Source organism: Terrapene carolina, unplaced genomic scaffold, assembly GCF_002925995.2.
Source record: "Terrapene carolina triunguis isolate 2854851 unplaced genomic scaffold, T_m_triunguis-2.0 Scaffold193, whole genome shotgun sequence".
Classification (NCBI taxonomy): domain Eukaryota; kingdom Metazoa; phylum Chordata; order Testudines; family Emydidae; genus Terrapene; species Terrapene triunguis.
Genome location: NW_020664544.1, coordinates 3,875,848 through 3,890,873, shown reverse-complemented (window position 1 = coordinate 3,890,873; position 15,026 = coordinate 3,875,848). Strand labels below are relative to the sequence as shown.

The following is a 15,026-nucleotide window of genomic DNA, read 5'->3' as shown; positions in this document are numbered from 1 at the left end:
CACCATCAGACGCTCCCTTTTCATTAGCTTTGGCCATAAATCAATTCCTTTTTTTAAAAGGCAGATGAAGAATACCTTCAATCTGAGCCACTCTGTCATGTCACCGGCAAGGGGGCTGGCTAATATCCGCAACGGAGAGGGAGGGCAGGCGGGGCTGGGCCTGGGCTCAGTTCAGGAGGGCTTTGCCAGGAGGTTGAGATCCAGATCCGACCCCTCTCTCCCTAGGCTTCAGGAGCGTTTGGAGCTGGAGTTCTGGTTCTTCTTGTTACTTTCGGGGCCACAGCGGGGCCAGTCCACCCACCCGAGGCTCCTAGAGGCTCTGGGAGAAACTTTTACCCCCTTGTTTCCCTCTCCCCACCCCCGCCATTATTTAATGTAGTTCTTGAGCAATTAAACTTGGGAGCCCAGGATTTCGCTCCCACCGCAATTGTGTGGTAGCACAGCATCCCCTCCCCCTCCTGGCCGGATCCTGCTTATGGACACACAAACATGTGCGCGCCAAGCCGCTGCCTGCCTCACTGATTCTCCGAGCAGCGCTCTGGCACAGACAGGGAGATGCTCAGAGTCCATCAGCCCAGGACCACAGGCTGGGCTGCCCCAGGGCCTGAGCCAGGCCCACTGCCCTGCTTGGTAATGTGAGGCCAAAGAGGCCATCGTCGCTGGGATATGTCCCACCCCCCAAGCCTGGCCACAGAGGTGGGGGTGCCAGTGCACCAGGGAAGGAAGAGGAAAGCCCTGCCCAGTCCCAGTCCCAGCCCCACATGAGGGACTGGAGGGACCCAGAGCTTGAAGGGTCACTGACTGTGACACTACCCCAAGGTCGTCAGCGACAGAGGGGGGAGAGAATCTGCACAGAATGACACCTGGCTCAGCGGGGGGGGGGGGGGGCAGGTTGGACCAAGCTGCAGCCTCCAGTCAGTCATCCACCCTGCACAGGCCTGGGGCGGAGGGAGCAGCAGCCAGGGCTCAGGGAAGAACTGAAGGAAGCGTTTGCTTTGCTCCTGAGGCCCAGCCTGATCCCGTTTCTTGCAATCTCCCTTCTGCTCTTGGAAGCAGCGTGTCCTGGCCTCCTGCTTTACAATTCCCTTACACCCCTGGCAAGGTAGAGTCAGTGCTCTGCAACCCAGCCTACATTGCTACTGGCTTCCCAGCATTCACATTGTCCTGCTGCCCCCTACTGGCATAAAGGGAAATAAAGCATCATTCTTCATTTATTTTGTTTCATGCAGTATATTCCACACCCCACTTCCCTATTCCCCCCTTCCCCTCTCCCAGTCCCATTCCCAGGAAATTGAAACCAGAACCTCCTGCCTTAGCACAGCCTTTTACTGTGAGCTCTTCAGGGCTGTCTCTTACTCTGGGAGCCCTGATTTCAGTTGGCCTCTAGGCGCTACTGTATATTAAACATGAGCAGCAATAATGCTGCTGTTCCTTTTTCCAGCAAAAAGGTTACCCCGGGGCTGGAAAAAGAGATGGCAGAAGACAGCAAGAGAGCTAAGACCCAAATGCTTGTTCGAAAGTGAAGCACCTGAATCCAGATCGACCCGCCTGGCCCAATTCTCAGAGAATGCTGCTGTCAGGCATTGTGGCTTGGCAGCATGGCTGAGAACCCTTGCTTGGCAAAGCCCCATAAGCCCTACCGAGGCACCCAGCAAATAAACAATCAGAGGAAGGGCGGGACTAGGAATAAGAGGGTGGCATTTAGAAAGGGGGACAATTGAGACTGAATATAAGGGAAAGCTTCTTGGCAGAGATGAATGGAGCTGGGGTCTTTGCTCTAGGGAAGGGTGGGAGCCCCATCCCATAGGGCACTTACGATCAGACTAAGCAAAATGCATCTCCTGTCTAGGGGTCTCTCCGGGTCTGACTTCGCTGCTCTGGAAGTCAGCGGCAAGACTCCCCTTGATTCCAATGGAGCAGGCCGAGGCCTGTAGACAGTAATGCTTCTTTGGGGGCACCATTCCTGGCACAGCATGGTTCTGCAGGAATCCCACCTAGCGCTCCCAATAACAGCCCAGAGTCCTTAGACTAAAGTCCCGCTTCCTGAGGCTCAATATACTAGTAACAGGTTTAATCCACAGCAAGGGAGATTTAGGTGAGATATTAGGAAAAACTCTCTCACGCTAAGGTAGTTAAGCTCTGGAACAGGCTTCCCAGGGAGGCTCTGGAAGAACAGGTTGGACAAACGCCTGCCAGGGATGGTCTCTCGGTATATGTGGTCCTGCCTGAGCACAGGGGGCTGGGTTTGATGAGGTCTCAGAGACCCTTCCAGCCCTATAGTTCCAGGCTGTCTTTATCTCCCATGCCGGATACAGCGCCCAGTGCATTGGGGGCACTAAACAAAGAAGAAAAACTGAACTAATTTGTGAGACCCCATGTGGTGCTGGCCGCTGGACCCTGGCTCTGCTTACAGCAAGAACTGCAGGTTCACCTGAGTCTAACTGAGACATATTCTCTGTAGCAACCCCTGCCTTTCTTGCCATTGGACTGGAACTGGAGAAAGACAGAAAATGAAACAGATTAAACATTTCCACAGATTCTCTCCCCCCACGCCCTCCTTTGGTTTTACAAAAATCTTTAGATGGGGTGGAAAGACTCCCTTCAATAAAACTGTTAAATGGAGATAGGATGGGTAATTGTAAGCCCAGCACTGATGCTGCAGGTGCTACAAAAATAATTGCCCATTACAACATTTGCCCTGCCAAGCGGGGAATCCTGTGTCAAAAAATGTAAAGTTTTTAAAAAACGAGGGGGCACCCGGATTTGAACCGGGGACCTCTTGATCTGCAGTCAAATGCTCTACCACTGAGCTATACCCCCTCTGCTGGAGAAAAAGGGAGGAAAACATTCTCTTATAGAGAGGATTGCACAAGCACAGCTGTTATTTAACTGGGCATTGGCAGTATGTTACAGCCAGCGCCTAAAACAACCACCCACACAATGGGTGGAAGCTGAGCTATGGGGAGTGTTTGCACAGGGAGTGACTCAGACCGCACAGCAAAGCTTGCAACAGCCTGGGGGGAGACTTAAACCTTTTCATGAATGCTGGGTTGTTGGATGTTAAACATCACAAAGACTCTTGATGTGCAGCAGATTTATCCATTTTTGAAGGCCAGTTGGGGCTAATCTGATTTTAGTCTGACCTTCTGCATAGCACAGGCTGGAGGATTCCCCCCAGAGATTCCTGCATTAAACCTAATCACCTCTGGGTGAAGTAGAGCAAATCCATCTCTCTGTAGACAGCCGTCTACACTGCTCCACATCTGGGGTGCAGCTCCTGCAGGCCGTGAAACCCGTAGGGCCCGACAGACATCAGTTAAATGCCAGCCACCAAAACATCTTGCTGAAATAGTCCCGGCCCAGACAACTGGGCCTGTCTGGTGGCGTTCTGAAAGGGGCGGGCAGTACCTGCTTGGTATGTGGCGTGCCCCCCTATAAGAGAGGCGTTGCAAGGCCCTAGCCAGAGGCTGGACTCAGGGGTGTAATAACCATTCTGTCATAAGCCAAAGGGAAGCAGGTCCTCTATTCAGAGCGGGAACAAAGTATTAATCAGATTCTTAGAGGCAGCGTGTCCTTGTGGACAGAGCACTGGGCTCAGGAGAAATGGGTTTTGGCCCCAGACAAGTCACTTTCCCTCTCCGTGCCTCAGTTTCTCCATCTGTAAAATGGGGATAATGCCACTGACCTACTTTGTAAAGCGCTTGGAGCTCTAGAAAGGCAAAGCACTAGATGACATGGCATTTACAAAGGGAGGAAAATAACCCAAGACCTTTAACTCTTTCCACCCCAGTATTTTCCTCACTGGCAGGTAAACGAACGTGTCAGAGAAATTATATAGACCGTGGAAGCTGCCCTAGTTGCATTTTGAATAGGTATCGCTCTGGCTTAAGCAACCTCTGAACTCTCCCCAGTCTTCTAGTACCAGACTGGTTGTTTTTGAATCTAGTTGTCCCAAGCAAGGCAGTTTTAATCCCCCCCCCCCCCCTTTCCTTGGGAGACAATTCCACTGACTGATTCATCCGACTAAGGAAGTTTCCCTGAGGACTTCATTTTGTCCCTAGTTATTTGCAGCCAAAACATTTCATTAGCTTAGAGCTAAGGGTCCCCAGGGCTGCCTCATTCCCCGAAGGTGGCCACAGGTAAACCTCGGAAAGCCAGGAAATAAAGACTTACAGTGGGACTCACAACCACACTGGAAAGCCAGGCCATGAAGAATGGTGGCTTCTTGCCCCCACTCACTGCTTACATCCTTTAAATATATGTCATCACTCGCCCCACCTGTCCCCTTAGTGATTGCTTGGAAAAGTCCAGATAATCACATTTTATAAAGACCTCACGCATGTAGAATGGTAGACAGGGCTGGCCCTAGACCAAATGACGCCCCAGGCGAGGAGTGTCTTCGGTGGCCCCCCATTTTATATTGTTGCATAGATAGAGGTTTGATAAATATCTCTGGCGTCCCATTAAATATATCCTTTATTAGGCACTACTTACACGCTTCTTCAAGTCTTAAAAACACAAGTACACTTTCACATTTACACACTAAGACAAGGTTCACAGTTTCGCAGCTGGGCACTCACTTCACTTCTCTTTGTTCTTATACCTCACTGACTGAGTGGCAACGCCCTGCCCCTGATATACCCACGAGGGCATGGCTGACAACATTCTAGGACAGTATTTCTCAAACTGGGGTCCACGGACCTGTACTCCAGGGGGGTCTGCGGGCCCTGCAGATCAACTCCTCCCTCTCCCTCCCAGCGCCTCCTGCACACCAGGGAACAGCTGTTCAGCAGCATGCAGGAGGCGCTGGGAGGGAGGGGGAGGAGCGGGGACGGGGCGCTTGGGGGAGGGGGTGGAAAGAGGAGGGGCAGAGGTGGAGCGGGGGTGGGGCAGGGGTGGGACCTTGGGGGAAGGGGTGGAGTGGGAGTGGGGGTGGGGTCTGGGGCTGAGCAGGAGGGGTTGGGGATCCACAAAAATGTTTAAATCAAAATAGGGGTCCTCGGGTTGCTAAAGTTTGAGAACCACTGTTCTAGAAGGTTCGAGGAAAATGTCATTCTCAGAGAGTCTGGAAGGTTCCACAAGGGTCCAGAACATTCTAGGAGGTTAGTGACAAATGAATCCACCTGAAACGTGACTTCAAACATTCTATTTTCCCTTTTGTCGCTAACCACAAACATAGAACCCCAAGCCTGGCTCCCCCCCAGCGCTCGTCTGGGTTGCCTGCCCCTAAATCCGACCCTGATGGTAGACGTCGGGGACAAAGGAAAACCGGCCTCGAGCAGTCATAATGATAAAGGAACCCACAAGGGTTAGATTCAAATGTGCTCTCTGGAGCAGAGATTATTAACCCGTCTGGAGAGTGTACTGGCCCAGCCCAGTGAGAGTTGCTGACCTTCCTGGCCGTGCTGGTTCCATTGGGTGCCCTGGGAGCTAACAGAGAAATGGCTGGTTGTAGCTGATATGCAGCAGGGACCAACCAGGATTTCACAGAGACCTTGACCAAATGTGACAGGGACAAATGCCCAGCTGGAGACTGATAAAGGGAAACTGCCCTGATCAGTGATAACGCCCTTGGAAGCTAAATAAACATTTACTATTTAAGACTCTCTATAAACACACAGTAAATCAAGGGTAGAGCTGAGAGAACCCAGGAGTCCTGACTCCCAGCCCCTGCCTTAAGCACTAGCTACTCTGCTTCCTGGAGCCTTGACAAGAACCCAGGTGTCCCGTTACCCGTGCCAGGAATCTGCTGCCACAGCCTGTTTTCAAAAGACTTCTTAAAATAACCCGTCGGTAGTGAGCAGTCCCCTTAGTGGAAATTGCTCCAGTGCCGCTGGGGGGAGCCTGCAGGGGCCAGGGGAAGGGGGATATTTGCCAGCTCAAATCTAAAACTAGATCTGGATCCCATTTTATTTTCACCCACAACATTGGGGAGGACCACTGACTTCAATAGAAGGAGGATTTGGTCCTCTGGAAAGTATATGTGGCCAGCTTGAATTGCATTTTGACAAACACAAAGCAGGAGGGGGATTCAAACCATGCATTACTTAATACCAAGTCAAACACACTAGCCCCGCAGCTGCAGGGCTCTCTAGTAGCTGCTAGTGAGGATTATAACATGGCTAGCTAGCAATTTATTTCATGCTCAGCCTCCACGGTCCCAAACATGAGGAAGTGTGCAAGCGATAGTCCCTCAATCTATCAAGGACATCACATCGGAAAGCAAGGAAACAAAACACCTCTGTGCCTAGGAGAGTTGTCAGTTTTGGTTGGACGTATCCTGGGACTAGGTTTCGTCACATGACATAACCTTTAATTCAAGATTAACCTGTAATTCCTGGAGACTCCCGGACAATCCTGGATGACTGGCACCCCTAGTGCCTAGGAGAAAGGAGAGGGCTGGCAGAGCTGGCATCAAGCTCCAGAATAAATGGGCACCTGATCAGCCAATGACTAATGGACGGGGGAATCAGACCCCAAACAACGTGAAGCCCTCCCACGGGCAGATCTTACTAACTTCTGACAACACCTTTTTATACTTTGGAGACCCTGCTATTTGTGATCCCTGTAAGAGAGCTATGTAAGAGCCGCTCATCAGCAGATCTCAAAACACTTTAAAGAGGAGGGCAGGAGCATCACCCGGTTTTACAAATGAGGAAACTGAGGCCAACCAGCTGGCCTGTGATAGAGCAAGGAATACAGGGCAGCTTGCCTGACATCCTAGTACTATGCCACACCGGTAGCAGAGCATCTTGTTAAACTGGGTAACACGGGACCAGCTGACTGAGCACAGACGTCTCTGGCCTCCTTTCTAGAGGAAAGGAGACGATCACACAAAGAATCTGATTCCGTCTCCTTTCCTTCGGTGCTTTTGTCTCCTGGTGCTCACCCTTGGCCTACCGCCCACCCCACCCGCACAGCTCCCCTCCCAAAGCTCTGGGACAAAAGAGGCCCCAGTGATGTTACCCCCCCGCCCCCAGCAGCTAGTTAATATGTACATATTGTTTTCCTTAAGGGCCAAGCGCTAAGGGTTTTTTGGCTGTGGCCCTTTGGATCCAGCAGGCCCCAGAGCAGGAAGTCCCTCTGGCGAGGCACTAATTTCGCTTCTCACAAGTGCAGGATCCAGCGATACTCCAGGAGAGGCTCTGTGAGAGGCTCCCATTAAAATCAGGACAAGTCCCAGCTTTTCGCAACCATGTGGCAGTAAGCATAACAGCAGCATTGTCCATTCCGACCCCCTCAAAAATCACAAGTCAGGTGCTAAAATCACGAGATGAATTTACCAATCGTGAGATTTCAAACAGTAACACAGCTGGGGTTCTGTTTAGTGGACTGATGGTTTCTGAGCTGGCAGCGTGATGTTTCCCTCTTTCCTCCCCCACCGTGAAGGCCAGAAACTTACTTTGAAAGCAATGCTACCGTGGTCAACTTAACTGTGTCGTACAGGATGTGAAATTTTTCAACCCTAGGTTGATCTAAGTTTTAGGTATAGACCAGGCCTGAGAGTTTCACTTAATCACATGACTCCAGGAGCTGGGATTTTAAAACCAAACCTAATTAGCTGGCAACTCATAACAGAGTCCAAATCACCAAAGGGTGTAACTATTCTAGAGGGCGGGGAATTGCCAAGCGGGAGAAAATATAAGCAGGAAGAAGGAGAGGAAATGAAGAAAGTCTGGACAGCATAATTTGAGTGAGGTCTATGCAGGAAAGCGACAGAAGCTTCAGCATTGCGGATATGAAACCTAGAGGGTAAGGAGACGACCCACCATAACCATGAGCTTCCTGGTTAGCTAGCTGCTGTGGGTGAAATTCACCCCCTGTGCAGACAGCTGGTACAAGGCCTAGCCATCCCTCATGTCCCCTAAGCAGGACATCAGTGGGGCTTAGGGGTGTATTTTTACTTACTGTAAAATATATATTAAAGAGTCAGAAACTTGAGGAAGGGGTGTGGGGTGGGAAAATCAGCCACTGCTAAACCTTCTTGATTGAGGGAGGCAGAGGCAGCATTGTCTCCTGAGGAATCCTCTCAGAGGACAGCATTTCCTTGTTTGCCCACAGCTGGTCATTCCACTCAGCCCCCCGGCTGGGCCAATTTGTCCAGAGGAGCAGAAGATAAGGCCCCCAGCGCCAGGCAAACACGGTCATTTGCAAACCCATTAGGGGAGGCGCTAAGCATGTCCCCCTGAGGGTTTCTCAGGAGGATGAGGTGACAGGTCGGGAGCACTTAGATAAACTATCCCAAGGGACAGTCTAGGGAGCTGGGGCTAATAACATGCTGCATGGACCAAGAGGATCGCCCCGTTACATCAGGATGGGGAAACTGAGGCATGGGGAGAGGGAGTGACTCCTCCAAGGTCACACAGTGAATCAATGTAAATGAAACCCAGGAGTCCTAGCCCCCAAATACCCTGGGCTGGAAAGCTGCTAGAAACAACTTCTGACTGGAAATGAGCAGAAAACCAGGCCCAGTATCCAAGCATCCCCAAAGCCTAGATCCAGACTCTACGGCTACTCCCTGTTTGCTAGACCTCAAAAGATCTGTGTTCAGTCCCTCTGTCTGCAACAGGCTGCCCTGTGTGACCTCAGGCAAGGCACTTTGGTGCCTTGCTCCCACTGAAGTCATTAGGAGTTAGGCACCTAAATAGCTTTGAGGATCTGTGCCTCAGTTCTTCTATCTGTGAAATGGGGGCAGTCTGTCTTGTCTATTTAGCCTGTAAGTTCTTTAGGGATGGAGCTGTCTTTACAAGGCCAGGATATACTCAGGCCTGGCAGAATTCCTTTTTTACTTTTTTATAATTTTGACAGATCATATCGCTGTTTAGTTTTAAACATCGTTTTAAGCATTGTTGTTATTCTTTTCTCCTGCTGGTAATAGCTCATCTTAATTAATTAGCCTCTTAGAGTTGGTATGGCAACTTCCACCTGTTCATGTTCTCTGTGTGTGTATACATATTTTCTTACTATATGTTCCATTCTGTGCATCTGATGAAGTGGGCTGTAGCCCACGAAAGCTTATGCTCAAATAAATTTGTTAGTCTCTAAGGTGCCACAAGTTCTCCTGTTCTTTTTTCTATTTCAGTTTTCAGAGTTGCAGGAAATTTGGGGGGGGGGGGGGGGAAGGGAGAGAGAAAAATTATTTAATGACAATAGACATTGAGATTCAAAAGCTTTCTAACCATTAAAGCACAAATTGTCAATATCACATGTCCAAATATACAAAGCAACTGTCCATAAGTTAACCTCTCCAGCAGCACTTTTCTTACTTGGCTTATCTGTCAATTTCAATTATCACCCGTGGAAATATTTTCTTCCTTGGTTTGTGTGTGTTCCGTAAAATTGACATTTCCCAGTAAAAATCGAATCCTTCCAAGCCTAGAGATAAGGCAGCTAATAATAACAATGCTGTGGCTAGCATATTTCAGCTGTAGTGCAGACGGGGACTTTCCTGGAACGGCCGCATCCAAACATATTTCTGGTCAGAGAAGTGAAACTGACTCTCTTGTTTTCTGTTTCACTTACTGACCCAAATTTACGTGTTTTCTTTGTGGCAGTGTCTGTGCCCCTTGTATGAGCCCACGTGATGGAATTCGGCCAGGAAACCAGTCAACGCCCTGACTCTTATGCAAAGCACCATGGGATCATTAATGACCATTATTACTTACTAGCTATATTAGGATAGCATCTAGCAGCCCCAACTGAGATCAGGGCCCCAAGGTGCTGGGTGCTGCACAGACACAGAGGGAGAGAATTTGATCAGAATACGCCTGCCTGGCCCTACATTCTATGAGCCAATGTGTGTTAGGGCCTCAGACGCGTCCCCAGCACGGCCCCCATGAGCCATTGGCTCTGTGCAGTCCCAGCCCTTGTACATGGCACGCTGGATCTGCATTGAGACCTGCAATTCGCATCCCCCTCCGAAGGCATTAAGCGGCTGGACTCTGGCTAATTGGCGCAGTGCTGGAGCTGGCCGGATCCCGGGGCTGCCCCTCGTGTGCTCAGTGAGCCCAGAGCCAGACTGCCGGGGGCTCGTTTATTTTGGGGGCTGTTTTGGGAAGGCCGGTGATTATGCTAATCCTTTAACCCCTGATTGCCTCCTCCTTCCCATTAGATGGTCAAACAGCTTTAGCAGCAGGGGCTGAGATAGGCCCTGGACTATATAAACCCCGGGGGCTGGCGCTGGGTTTCCTATCACTCCAAAGGGAAGATCCTCCCCCTACCATTTGTCAGATCTGCATCATGTGGGCATCTCCTGCCAGGTTCTGGCTCCTCTCCTTACTCCTGTGGCCCCTGCCTGCTGCGGACGGCTACATCTGGGCGTGGTTGTATTCTATGCCCTACCACGCCCCAGATGAGGCCACCCTCTCCAAAAGCTCCAGCCCCCTGGCCGACAGCAAGGAGATTGCGGTAAGCAAGGGATGGGTGGGCACTTGCCCCGCAGCCTTCAGCCTGCCTGGCTTGACTGTAGGGGACCAAGCATCAGAGCGGGGGAGGGGTCTCTAAGTCTCCTTGTGAATCCTGCATCTAGCAGGCCAGCCTTTGTGGTGTAATATGGGGTGCATACGGCCAGTGGTTTGAGCCGGGGATTTTTTTGGGGTGGAGGAAAGAGTCAGAAGTCCTGGATTCTATTCTCTGCTCATGGGAAGGTGGGCGCTCTATTAGCTAGAACGAGGCACCAGGACTCTTGGGTTCTATCCCTCACTGTTACTGCATGTCCTATGGCAAATCAGGGCCTCGTGAAATTAACAGGCATCTTTTCATTGACTGCACAGGCTCTGAATCTGAGATTGTAATCTCGCTCTACCTCATTTCCCCCTACTATAAAACAGATGCATTTACGGTATAGAGGTTAGCGTTGTTGGCATCCAGGCAGCTGGTCCTAGGGCAATTCCTAGCCAATGTAGCAGTACATTTGGTGATTTCCAAAGGGGTTCACACCCCCAATATAAATTTTTTAGGGATCCGCAAATGAAATAAAAAACTTGAGAACCACTGGCCTAGTGGGTAGAGGAAAGGACTGTTGCATGCTTTGGAAGAGCACCACCAGTCGTTGCACCAATCCTGATTCAGAGGCAGAGAAAGCAATTTTCAGATGCTCCAGTGGCGCAATTGGTTAGCGCACAGTACTTATAAGGCAGTACTTGACTGAGCAATGCTGAGGTTGTGAGTTCAAGTCTCACCTGGAGCAGGTGTTTTATGGGTATGGAATTATCTGGCCCATTTTTAGGAGGTCCAATGAATCCAAACAGTAGAGCAGGGGTTCTCAAACTGGCGCTGGGGACCCCTCAGGGGGTAGAGAGGTTATTACATGGGGGCTTGCGAGCTGTCAGCCTCCACCCCAAACCCCGCTTTGCATCCAGCATTTATAAGGGTGTTAAATATAAAAAAAAGTGGTTTTAATTTATAAGAGGGGTCACACTCAGAGGCTTGTCATGTGAAAGGGGTCACCAGTACAAAAGTTTGAGAACTACTGCAATAGAGGGTCCCTCTGGCCTCAAAAATCGATGGACACTCACAAGAGGTGTGTGGGGCTTAAGCAATTAATGACTGTAAAACGCTTCCCTACCTGGGTGTTTTAATCCTTAAGGGGAAACAGCCACATATATCTTAGATATCGCATAATCAGTTCTTGAGCTGTGTTATTAGAAGCCCCTCAGGTTACTAATCCAGGAGGAATGTTAAAAATAGAACTAAGTGGGGAGATGCTTCCCCCCCCTTGTAAAAATTCTTGCAAACTAATTTTTTGTCCATGCTCATTGAAATGTTTCTTCAAAAATGTTCAGGGTTTAATTGAAAAACCAAAAATATTAGTGGTGAGGGGGGGATTGGTTTTTTGTTTTTTTTCCCCCAAAGAAACCCTCCCATGCCAAATTTCATTGAAAACTTATTTTCTGTGAAAATTTTCATTTCATCAAAAAAAACCTAAAACCCCAAACCCCCAAAATCCAATTTTTTGTTTGAAAAATGTAGACGGAAAATTTTCAGCCGATTACAGCTCAGATGTGGCTGGTCTGTTTCACTTTGTTTTCTGTTTAAGTTTCACTTCCTAGTTCTCATGCACTAGCTCAGCATTGCAATGTTTAAATCCAAACTGTACAAAACCTCACGCTGTTTTTACAGATTCTTTATAAAAGAAAACCAAGAAAACATTGCTATTCATGTCAAACTGTTTTTTTTCTACTAAACCTACATCACCGTCTATAACTTCCTAACAGCGCCTTGGTTAGAAAGAGCCTCATACACAAAAGTGCTTAAAACAAACCATAAATTCTGGAGTGATTTATACGACGTCTCTGTCAGGAGTGACTTGCTGGCTTTGAGCAGCTCTAACCATATGCTTAGTACAGAGGTTCTCAAGGACTTAATCATTATTTTGACTATGTAGTATTCTGATAGTGCTAAGAGCGCCAGTAACGGACCCGGTCCGTATGATGCGAAGTGTTTGGCAAACACAACAAAACATAGTCCCTCCCGCAAAGAACTCATGTGCTCAATAAATTAACCCTCACAAGCCCCTGGGAAGGAAGAATTATTAACCCCAATTTCAAGTTAGGGAAACTAAGGCCAAGTTCATGCAGCTAGTCTGGGAAGAGACCCCAGGAGTCCCATCCCAACCTTTCCTCTGCTGCTTTCCAGAGATGGGCCAAGGAGTGTGGCACCTGGATCTAGAAAATCCTTGTCAGCCAGACATCTCCGGCCAAGGTTTCCAAAAGTGACACAAGATTTTAGGTGCCCTGCGTCAAGGGACCTGGCCTGATTTGCAGGGGCTGGGCACTTACTGAATGAGACCCCTTTAAGGCATCTCCAGTGGGGAGAGAAACTGAATCCCCCTGCCCTCCACTCCCCTCCGACTCCTTCCCCGAAAACCATTGGTGGCTTTGGAAAATTGTGAGCTCTCCAGGCCTTTTCCCTTCACAGAAGGGATTGCAATTAGGATGTCCCAAAAGGTCAAAAATTGATCTGATTCTGGGTTGAAAGGTTGGTTGGGAACTCAGGGGCCTCGCCCCTGTTGCTATCACACCCTCCCATCACACCCTCCCCCAAGGTCTCAGCACCCCCCCGTGTTGGGACATTTGGAATCCAGGTTGGCTTTTCGATTGCTATGGGAAATATGAGGATAGGAACTCAGCTGTGAGGGCTGCTTCCCCAGTCCAACCTCCCGCCCCCCGCCAAGAAGCAACAGGGACATGCCTTTCCCATCTGACCTTGCATCATCTCTCCCCCAGGCGGCCACAACATGTAGCCAGGACCGGCACTGCGCCCACGGGCTCTTCTGTGATAAGCACTTCCGGCTGTGCCTTCCCCTGCGCCAGGAGGGGCAGTACTGCCGCCGCGACACCCACTGCGCCAGGGGCCTGACCTGTATGTTTGGCAAGTGCCACAGGACCGTGCCGGACGGGCAGGAGGGTAAGGCATGGAGAGGAGCCGCTTTCCAGGCCTGAGTCGCCCTTATCCCATCCCTGGGCTTCAGGCGTGGCCGGGGTGGAGGAGCTCCTACTGTTCTGAAGCTGAACACTGGGCCTGCGTGGGCCCCTGGCGTACGGCGGAGCAGCCTCCCAGCTGCTGTAATTTACACCTGGCCACTGGGAGACAGAGACTAGCCATAGGGCAGGGTGCTCCAGCCACGCCCCCCCACCCCCATGCCTCCCCTAGGAGGCAGGGCAAGGCACAGCCGTGGGGGGTCCGGCTCCTGCACCCAGAGAAGTGGGGTTTCTCTGGGCGGCTGGTCCAGGCCGCACAGACTGCAGAGGAGGAGGCCCTTGCACCACCAAGACGAGAGGGACTGGGTGCTATGCTGGGTGGGTTGGAAAGCAGCAAGCGAGGCAGGCTGTGGGGTCCCGAGCAGTGGGGGGAGGGAATGGATGAAGCCCCTCCCTGCCTGCCTAACCCCTCCCCCCACCCTGTCTGCCCCCAGGTGCTCGCTGCCGGCAGGACAAGGACTGCGGCGTGGCCGCCTGCTGCGCCCGCCACCATGGCGAGCTGCTCTGCAAGAAGAGGCTGGCCTTGGACGAGAGCTGCTTTGTGCCCCAGGGAGGCCTGGCCTTCAGCATCAACCAGGTCTGCCCCTGCCAGGAGGGGCTGGTGTGCAGGACCGGGGCTGCTGGCCGAGAGTGAGTGTGGGGCACGCTCAGGGCCTGGAGGTACTGTGGAGATCCTGCCTGGTCCGGGGCAGGACTCTGGGACAAGGGGCTTTCATGCCATCAGACCTGCCGGGACAGAATACAGCAGGAGGTGCAGGGGCATTAGTAGAATGCCTGGCAATTCTGGATGCATTGCCCCTGCTCTTTACTTGAAGGGGATATTGGGTTATACTGACCAGAGCAGGGGCATGGGACCCAGGACTCCTAGGTCCAAACCCAGGCTCTGGGAGGAGAGTGTTGTCTAGTGGTTAGAGAAGGGGCTTGGGAGCCAGGACTCCATCCTGCTCGCTCTGAGGGTGTGAGGTCTGGTGGTTAGAGTAGGGGAATTTTGCAGGTATTCTGGGTGCTATTCCACTGACTCCTTGGGCGAGTCCCTTCCCTACTTTGTACCTCAGTTTCTCCATCTTTAAAATGGGGATAATACCCACCCACCCCCAATGCATGCTGTGCAATTCCAGGGTGGGGAGGAGAAGGGCAGAACAGAAATTCCTGTTCTGAGCCTATTCACCCTCTGACCCCTGGATCGCTCCCTTCTTGTCCCCTCCAGGAAAGCGTTCGAGTATTGGCAGGATAAAAGTGACTGGAGATGCATGAAGCCCTTGCTGTAGAGAGGAGGTGCATCCTTCCCTGAGGACAAGAGCTCTGTATTTATTCCCTGTAAATAGCATGTACATAGACCTGCTCTCAAATAAACATGTATGATCCTTCAGCACTCAGGGGCCTGGCTTTTGATCAGTGGCAGCTCTGAGCCACCAGGTTAAACCACTGAGCTATAACATGACCTGATGTTGGAAAGCATTGGCCGTTCCCTGCAATAATGCCCTGGATTTCTGCACATCGCTGTGTGTGATTGCTGTATTCTCCCATAGCATGTGCATGCATGGG

General features: G+C 50.8%; 1 protein-coding gene and 2 non-coding genes across 3 annotated transcripts; 2 read left to right on the top strand and 1 right to left on the bottom strand.

Annotated features, from left to right (window-relative positions):
• Nucleotides 1-2,748: 2,748 nt before the first annotated feature.
• Nucleotides 2,749-2,820, bottom strand: TRNAC-GCA. Its single transcript has one exon. It is a non-coding gene; the product is annotated as a tRNA-Cys (tRNA).
• Nucleotides 2,821-10,239: 7,419 nt separating this feature from the next.
• On the top strand, nt 10,240-14,749 carry LOC112113660 (dickkopf-related protein 3-like). Its single transcript, XM_026654665.1, has 4 exons — nt 10,240-10,407; nt 13,227-13,407; nt 13,916-14,111; nt 14,689-14,749. The coding sequence occupies exons 1-4, from the start codon at nt 10,240-10,242 to the stop codon at nt 14,747-14,749; spliced, it is 606 nt and encodes a 201-aa protein (XP_026510450.1).
• On the top strand, nt 11,095-11,188 carry TRNAI-UAU. Its single transcript has 2 exons — nt 11,095-11,132; nt 11,153-11,188. It is a non-coding gene; the product is annotated as a tRNA-Ile (tRNA).
• Nucleotides 14,750-15,026: the final 277 nt, after the last annotated feature.

Excerpts from the sequence above, each read along its gene's own strand:
- LOC112113660 (XM_026654665.1), top strand. The coding sequence starts at position 10,240 with ATGTGGGCATCTCCTGCCAGGTTCTGGCTCCTCTCCTTACTCCTGTGG. Across the intron at positions 10,408-13,226 it reads CCGACAGCAAGGAGATTGCG|GCGGCCACAACATGTAGCCA; the intron begins GTAAGCAAGGGA and ends TCTCTCCCCCAG. Across the intron at positions 14,112-14,688 it reads ACCGGGGCTGCTGGCCGAGA|GAAAGCGTTCGAGTATTGGC; the intron begins GTGAGTGTGGGG and ends TGTCCCCTCCAG.